The sequence below is a fragment of the Leuresthes tenuis genome, unplaced genomic scaffold (genome assembly GCF_036924035.1).
Source record: "Leuresthes tenuis unplaced genomic scaffold, fLeuTen1.0.hap1 SCAF_8, whole genome shotgun sequence".
Classification (NCBI taxonomy): domain Eukaryota; kingdom Metazoa; phylum Chordata; class Actinopteri; order Atheriniformes; family Atherinopsidae; genus Leuresthes; species Leuresthes tenuis.
Genome location: NW_027325362.1, coordinates 8,211,980 through 8,221,018, shown reverse-complemented (window position 1 = coordinate 8,221,018; position 9,039 = coordinate 8,211,980). Strand labels below are relative to the sequence as shown.

At 37.9% G+C, this 9,039-nt stretch overlaps 1 protein-coding gene across 1 annotated transcript; it reads left to right on the top strand.

The window, feature by feature from the left end:
• Positions 1-3,757: 3,757 nt before the first annotated feature.
• myoz1a (myozenin 1a) lies at positions 3,758-8,951 on the top strand. The gene is made up of 7 exons (XM_072390660.1): positions 3,758-3,991; positions 5,604-5,690; positions 6,114-6,301; positions 6,730-6,910; positions 6,956-7,006; positions 7,901-8,063; positions 8,150-8,951. Exons 2-7 carry the CDS (start codon positions 5,606-5,608, stop codon positions 8,382-8,384), a joined length of 903 nt encoding a protein of 300 aa, XP_072246761.1. The 5' UTR covers positions 3,758-3,991; positions 5,604-5,605; the 3' UTR covers positions 8,385-8,951.
• The last annotated feature ends 88 nt before the right edge of the window (positions 8,952-9,039 follow it).

Here is a 9,039-nt window from a genome sequence, read left to right as displayed (position 1 = left end):
CTTAAGATCTGCAATTGAATAAATGTTTTTTATACTTCACAGTTTTTAACTGAAGCATCAAACAAAAACAAACACAACATAAGGCTTATGTTGTGAGAGAAATGAGTTTTTGGTAAAATGTCATAAATCTTCATGAAAAAAAGGTTTTGTGATATTTCTGTTTCATACAGTAAGGTATAATATTGGATCTAATGGACATCAGTTATGTTTTCAGACATTATTCACAATATAACATAAATTAGTACAATATGATCAGATGTTAAACGGCCACTGATGTTAAAATGCAACAGCTTGAGATGACTTTATCAAACGGGCCGCATGTGCATGCATATGTAAATTCTAGACACAATATCCTTACAGACTTCAACCTAACTACATTTTCTTCAATATCTAATTTGAGAGATTTGATGAGAATTACTGCAAAGAAAACGGAAGTTTTAAAAATATTAGTCAGATCGTCAGTCAAAGATTTTCCATCTACTGAATGAGAGGGAGAACATATGGTAGCCAAGGAATGGTAAATGGTCTGTACTTGTATAGCGCTTTTCTAGTCTAGCTGACCACTCTTCTAACCGCGCTTCTAACACTACATGCCACATTCACCCATTCACACACACTCATACAGCACGTCTTAAGTCTATACATCTATACATAACTACGTGCTTTCTAACCATTCATACACACATTCATACACCGATAGATTCATCGGTAGGCAACGTGGGGTTCAGTGTCTTGCCCAAGGACGCTTCGACATGTAGCCCGGGGAAGCCGGAGTCGAACCACCGACCGATTGATGGGCGACTGCTCTTCCTCTTGAGCTATAGCCGCCCCAGGGAGAGCTCTTTGGCCAAATTCACAAATTCTGGCCAGTTCTCTCCACATATAATCAAGTAGACCTACAGTTAAATGCAAAAGTGCTGTCTGTTAAACTGCATGAATTGTTGATATATACTTTTTTAAGGAAACCTTGAACTACACTCTTTTTATCATGTGAAGATAAAAGGGATTGGAGACTATCTCGAGTAATATAGGAAAGAGGCAGTATGTTTCCTAAACTGGTCACCCATCCATCACTGGGATTGGTACAAAGAAACAAGAAGCACGCATGTTAACACAGCCAATTTAGAATAACCAGGTATAATACCATACAGCTGTACTGTGGGAGGATTTTTGAGCACCTGCAGAAAATTCATGCAAGCACATGAAGAAACACAAATTCCACCACCCAATCAGTCGGTTTGAACCCAGAACATTCCTAATGTGAGGTGACGGTGCTAACTGCTGCACCACCATGCTGCCCTCTACAGTAAACAGTAAAAACAACACCTTTTCAATTTGTTTTTTGCCCTGTATCCTTTCAAATTGATTAAAGGTGAACAACAAATGTGAAATGCTGAAAAGTGAGGGCATCCTGTGGCGTCAGAATTTAGTATCTCTACTTTGGTAGATGTGAAACTGCTTGAAAATGTATTGTATATAGACTATTTTTGAATTAGGGTTTTTGAGTTTTCACATGCTCTTCCTCGCAAGTGACGTCATAGTCTGATATCATTTTTAAAGCTTACCCAACAAATGTGTCGTAGAGTTGGTGAGAGCCAGCTGAAATACATCAGCCATCCTCTTTCTGTCTTCAGGAGAAAGGTAGTTTTAACTGAAAGTTTCCGACCTACAGTGACATACAAATTTCATATTAATTTACAGCTACAGGAAATTGCGAGTCAGTTAAGTCTTGTGAATCACAACCAACTTTTAAAATCAACTTAATGCATTAAATGTCACATTACTATTCTTTCATATTTTTGTATCTAAAAGCATATCTCTTTTTTTTTACTGAAATTACTAAAGAGAAGTTAAACAACTTGGGATGCGATCTGAGATAAAACCTTACACAAGGTAAGAGTTTCAAAATTACTTTATTTTCTTGCCAATATGAACATTAGCCACTAAGTGGTGCTACAGTGCTTTGGTGTGTTTGACTCCTCTCTGAATGAGATTGCAGTTGGAAGGGCATTTTGATGCCATTCACACTCACAGAGGGTCTATATATAGGCCGGTTAATATCTAAACAGAAAACTATTTATGTCTAATAAAAATAACACTTTGCTAAGTCACTAACTTGATAAAGAATTAGTTCTTAATCAAATGGCTAAAAAAAGATTGAATATAAAATACAACTGGGTCAAGTTTCTGGAAAGTTACTATATCAAGACATGCCTGAAACATCATGTACTGCAGTTTCCATGGGAAGTTCCAGCAACAAACTGAACTACAATATGTCTTCCTCTTTATAGTCTTCTTAATAATTGGTTGGCACCTAATTTCCCCCATAGATCTTCTGTGGCAGAAATATTATTTTTTGTATTTTTTTAGTAGGTAGGACAGCTGTGCAGGAGGTGTTTGAAAAATATTGATTACATGAGCTATGGAAATACAATAATTTAATAAAAATTATATATATGTAAGACCCCACTGATAATGATGTGCTTGAAATAAAATGAGGCAGAACTGAGTCAAATAAAGAAATCATCCACTTCTTATACTGCAAAATGTACTTATTTTCAAATCTATAGATCAAATAACTTTTGCTTAAAAATAAAAAGGCTTTAGCCCAAAGGGAACATTTGTCTCAAACCAAAGTGTTGCAAGCAGATGCTTAAGAAACATAAATATTAAAACCGTTGTCAAATTCAGTCAAGAAAACACACAGAAGTAGTCATAACAACAAAAGCTGTATAGTCACTAAAAAAGAAATGCTTAGCTTCCAATCATCAAATTTTTTTTACTTAATTTGTCACAATGCTAACTCAAAATAAAGTTTTAGTGAAAGTCTTTCAGTGCAGCTCATTGATCATTTAGCACTACCACCCTCTCTTCCAACATGATGCTGAATAATAAGAGAAAATGCCACACTATCTATGGCAAAATGGAGCTCATCACAATGCACAGAAACCTGCAAAGAATGTATAATTATTTCTACATCTTTGTTATCACTACACTTGTTATTAAGTCTTCACAAGAAAATGTCATTGTTGGTGACAAAAGGCTTAATTGTAAACTACAATGTGGAGGGTGCATCCTATTTCCTGCCTTGTTTCAAAGTAAGCGATTTGGATCTGCACTAAAATAACATGGGTTCCTCCTTTGGCCACACTCTTCTCAACATTTCATGAAATAAGATATTTTCATGCAGTCGTGCTGCAGTTGTTAGAACGCACGCAAAATTAGAAAGAAAACAGATGAACACATTTGATTTATTGGCCTTCGGGCACTCACCACTACGTTTACATTTGTTGCATAAGCTGTTTCAGCCATGCAAATAATGCTAAAGTATCTGACACCTGCGTCTCCACATGTCTGCTACATCCAATCACACGATGCTGCAGTGAAACTGAAAATGTGACAATCTAGTATCAGGTTAGAGTGTGGCTGGGAGTAAATGAGTTAATCATCACTTTGAAACAAATCGATGCTAAGTTATTTTAAACACATATCCTCAACCTTCAACTCATACAAAGTCTTCTCCTCTTATCTCCCTGACTTTCTGTAAACCCCAAACACACCCGAGAGTCCTCTGAGGTTATATTATCGCTGAGTTCTGTTACCCTCGTTCTTTGCTACTAAATATAGGCTTCTGAGCCATCTGTAAGAATAATTTTGTTCCCTTAATATCACCATCAGCACTTTCAGCTGGCCAACAGAGAATTCTCCACCCGTCTTAATGACCCCCTCCCGTCCATATTCATACTCCTAACCTCAACCTCCTCCTCCCGCCTTGACACCAACACTCCTGCCACCCACACCCCCAACCCCCTGGAAGATCTGCCATCTGAGTGTTGGGTGGGTTTTGCACTTCCCGGGACCTGAGTCCAGCCATTCGTGGGGTCAGAGGCACAGAGGGATTTGTAAACTTGTGATCAAGATCGAGATCCTTCTTCACCGTTTGGTATTTATAGATATCTATCTCTACTCCCAGGATTACAAAAGAAACCCGGTGAGTGGATTTAAACCATCAGTGTGCTCTGTTTGACTGACTGAACGACAGTTTGGATTTCAACTCTGCACGTTGCCAAAAACTAGGAAAGGGAATAAAGATGTGCAATATGTGCCAAGTCAGAAATTCTGTGGGCTGTGCAACCAGTGAGGAAAAAAGAATAATAGAAATAAAAGATGTTTGATTTCAACCACGGATTAAAAAAAGAGTAAAATTTAGAGGGGTAAAATGGCTGTAGAAGTCACTTTGATGCTTATAGAGTTTTTCTTTATGTCTTTATATGACCAAAAGAAATGAGTGAATGTGCTGACTGTCCCTCTCTGTGGGCGTTACATAGATTTTATATGGTGTTACCAGACCCTGGTAGGGAGTGGTAAATCTGAGTGCAGAATTCCCTAAGCTTGTAATTATTTAAGAGAATTAAAACTGTGGGAAATCCTCCACATAAATATTCCAGTTGTCACTTCTGTTTTGAGAGGGGGTCAAACATGCAGTTACAATGGTTATTCTGGAGGAATGTGTGGTGTTCTTAAGAGTTGTGTCAAGCCCATTTGATAGTCGAATGACGCCATTACATGTCGCTAAAATGTCTTGGCTGGAAATGGCTTTTAAAAATAGCTGCATGGGTTGAGTTACAGTCACTAGATGTGATGTGATGTTTTACCACTTGACTGGGTCTTAAAGAAACTGTTGGAGCTGAATGTGCTGATATTTGTGTTGAAAGATAAAAAACTGTGCAATTTAAAGAAATAAGATGACATAAGAATGAGATGCAGATCTTAGTTATATTAAACAGTTAAGCAGGTTATGCAGATTGTAAATAGAGTACATGATAATGTTTTGTAAGCACCAGAAGATATCTTGACATATAAGAATCAGGATGATAGTCCACCCACTTAGCTTACTTACATGCAACAGTCTGGGGATGATCTTGTGGTATGAATAGTGCTAATGTTATTTAAAGGTACCAAAGTCCTCACTTGCATTTATTGATGACCAGTTTCTGTCTAACCAGGGCGTGCTTCTGTTTATGTTGACCCAGTATGTATACAGATCTTGTGTCCCTAAACAAAACTAAGACACACACTGAGCTATACGTTTCCTTTGGGGCTGATATCTGTTCCACGGGGGAATGAAGGGAATCTGAGTGCAATGACACCTCCCTTGAAGGTGAAAAATGAGTAGGGCCCGTATTGTCTGCCTGTCTGTTACAGTCAGATCTTGTGGACTCACTTTCAGAGGTTGATGGTGGGTATAGGTGTTGATGGTGTAGAGAGATCTTGAAAAGCTGGTGCGAGGCAACTCTAAATTGAAAGAAAAACATTCCATTCTTGGAATTTGACCATTAAGAATAACATCTCTTTCAAACAATCCCTTTGAATATGAACATTTAGTTTGAAATATACCATGTATAAACCATCATAGCAAAACCCATCAAGCAAGCCATCAAGCAAAACCCAAGATTTTAGCCTTGTTTTTGGACAACTTTAAGTTTAGTTTATACCCTATAGTAAAATATATATCATATAAAATTCATCAACTGTAGGGGTGTTTTTCTGTATTTTTAACAAGAAATTACCTTTTGTATTCTCTTTTTGTCCTAACCCTTCAGACATGCCTCTGGGAACACCTGCCCCCATAAACAAGCGGAAAAAGCTCTCCAAGATCATAACTGACCTATCACATATCAGTCAGAATGGTAAGCGGGACAAGAAAAAACATGAATATGAAATTACCAGTGCTTAGTACAACTCTTTCATATAAACACATCATACAGGAATAGATGGGTGATAGGTACTGTAGATTTGGCACTAATCTTAGAGGATAAGAGGGGACATTACCTGCAACGTAACTAAATGAAAAGCATAGAAACTAATAAAACAGCAAATAAAATATGACAAATAAAATCTTATTGTTATGTCATCTGACATAATAATAAGATAAGAGTCTAGGTAGTATTTTTAGATGATATTTTCAGTACTGTTTTAAAATTTTGACTCTTACTAACTGTCACTGCAAAATAATGCAATTGAAAGTTACCTTACTCCAACACAAACTAAGTAATATTTTGTTTTCACACTTTTGATTTCCATGGCCATTGCTTGTGTATCGCCTTACCTAGAGTACGAGTTGGAGCCGGAAGCATCGGAGCTCGATCTGGGAACAAAGATCAGGACTCCCAAAGACATTATGCTGGAGGAGCTTTCCCTGATGAAGAACAAAGGCTCAAAGATGTTCAAGATGAGACAGAAGAGAGTGGAGAAGTTCATCTATGAGAACAACCCTGACATCTTCAGCAGTGAGTCGATGGTGAGAGCCTGGTTTGTGGTGAAAACAAAACCCCCAAACTTTTCTGTCATTTCAAAAGAAGATCATCTCAAAAAGCATTAACACTGCGTTAATAATACATCCCGTTTTTAAAGATCCATGAAATTTACAAAGGAGTTTGACAATGCTGGAAATGAATTTCTTCTCTCTTATCTATCTATCTTTTGAGGTCTTGTACTAGAATAATCAAAAAAATTAACTGAGTCAGGTAGATGACCAAGATGACCAAGTATCAGATCATTTCTGACAAATCCTGCCAAAAAAAATTAGTTTTTAACTGTCTGCAAGCAAATGAAGACCACCTAACACAATCAATATTCAGAGTGGTCAGCAATACTTAATGTTGTGGAGATCTTATCAATCAACTCAATGAAAATCAGTGTGATGATGTAATGATCATATTGTTTCAGGACACCCTCCAGAAGTTTGTTCCCTCTCTGGGAGGTCAGATGGGAGGTCAGATAATCAGTGTTGGTGGACACCATGTTAGCAAAGAGTATGGACATCCATATTTAGGAGTGATACCTGTAGATGGAGGAGCCCCAGTGCCTCCTCCAAAGCCTGGAAGTAAAGGTGCAGGAGGAGCGGGAGGTGCAGGAGGAGCAGGAGGCGCAGGAGGAGCAGGAGGTGCAGGAGGTGCAGAGGGACTCATGGGGGGTGGCACAGGTGGAGATGGAGAGGGATTGGGTGAGTTTTCTTTTTTGGTGTCTCTCTTTTTTTCCTTATATCATATCTAGAAGGTGTCTATATTTTTGCCCAGAGCCATTTGCTGCACAAAATATTTCAAATGGATCTCATAAAGCAGAGCATTTATTTAACTGTTCAGAGGCATAGATTCTTAAATAAAACCAGTTCAAAGTTGTGGGAAGTGTGCTGCTTTATAAACTTAATGGGATTCATATTCAAAGACAGACACAGTCAGTAATGGTGCCATCCAGAATGTCTTTCAGAGTAATTTATTTCAATACTTTGCTGTAATCAAGTCATTTTTCATACCTAACCATAACCATCTAGTTGATGAGATTTCATAGTAAAGACACTTAAAGGCAACATTGGTCAAGACAGGACTCAATCTTGACTCAACCACTCAGCAATTGGACATGTAGGGTCATCCTCCAACCCCTCTTCCCTCCAAACATGGACTTTTTCATCTATTGAATATGATGCAACAGTCAATATGTGACTGTTTCACAAAATGCTGTGACAATGTGATGCTCTATAGAGTTATTTTTTAGTTTAGTGGCAGAAAAGAATGCAAAAATTGTGTCTGTGGACCTGAATCCATTTACGTGACTATTTCAAGTTTTGCCGTGAGACTGAGTTGTTTTTTCACAATCTGGTCTCTTAAACATGTTGCTAGCATGAATTCAGCATGAATGGCTATATGTTTTAAAAAAAAAAAAACATTGATATATTGTGTATGATGTACATTTTAAAACAGAAATAAGTTTTAAATACTTTTCATATTGTACTATTCTCTTTTTTGTTAGACTTTAAATGGTGTCCAAATGTTTTTGGAAATAGGTATTTGTAAATTACTCATGATTTAATTTGATCTGGCTGTGGATGTTTTCTTTACAGGAAGTGGCAAAGGTGGCAATAAGATGGCGGTTCATGTGAAGACATACATGTCACCATGGGAAAAAGCCATGAAGGGGGATGAGACTCTGTTATCCACTTTAAAAACTACAATGCCCGGTCCCATTACCCAAAAAGATTTACTCAAGTACAAGTCCTTCAACAGGTAATTTCCTCAGTGCCTGGATTTTTTATGTTATATGTGATCTACTGGGGGCTTAATCTGCCTCTCCTATCACCTTGCTTTGTTAGGACTGCCATACCCTTTGGAGGCTTTGAAAAGGCCAACCAGCTCATGAAATTCCAGCTGCCAGACACTGAGGCAACCAAAGAGGAGCCTGAACCTGCAGTGGTGTACCAACATGACATTGGCTGCCGGCCCTCCTTCAACCGTACTCCTATTGGCTGGGTGGGCAGCAATGAGCCCAGCAGCATTCACATGGAGACGGATGCTGTGCCCTTTGATGGAGAGACCGACGAGCTGTGAAAACATATACATACTGTGATTACACACACTATGCACATACACACATGCGAGCATGACTGTATGGATAAACTTTAGCACATGCACATACATGATAGGTGAGCTTAAAATTCTCTGTTGTACTGATGAATATGAATGTCTCAGAGTGGATATCTGAAAGTGTACCTGACTTATAGTCATGATTCTATCTTGCTCTGTATTAAGCTGTAAGGCAAAGAAACAAGCTGTAGATGTTTTGGCGAGATGAAACATCACATTGTTTGTTAAGCTTCAATCGGCTTTAATTTGTCAGAAAAATTGTTCAGTTGCAGATCTTGTCTATGAGGAAAGAATGAATCATTTGGAAAAGATAGAGATTTATGCTATCACAGTTGTGTGTGATGTCTTGATGTCAACTCACTGCCATATTTGTTATTTCCTGTTGCTATTTTGGTTGTTTAGATTCTCAGATCAACTGTAGAGCTACTGTAGAGCTAAACTAAAGACCTGTCTAATTCAGTGTGCATGCTGTTGCTGATCCCCACTGAACCAACAGTTTCACGACAATAAACTATAACACTCCTCTTGTTGAGTAATTATAACATAAAGGTAAATGCAATTGTCTAAATCCTTCAACTTATGTAGACCAACATTGCTTCTCAGATGCCTGATAGAACAT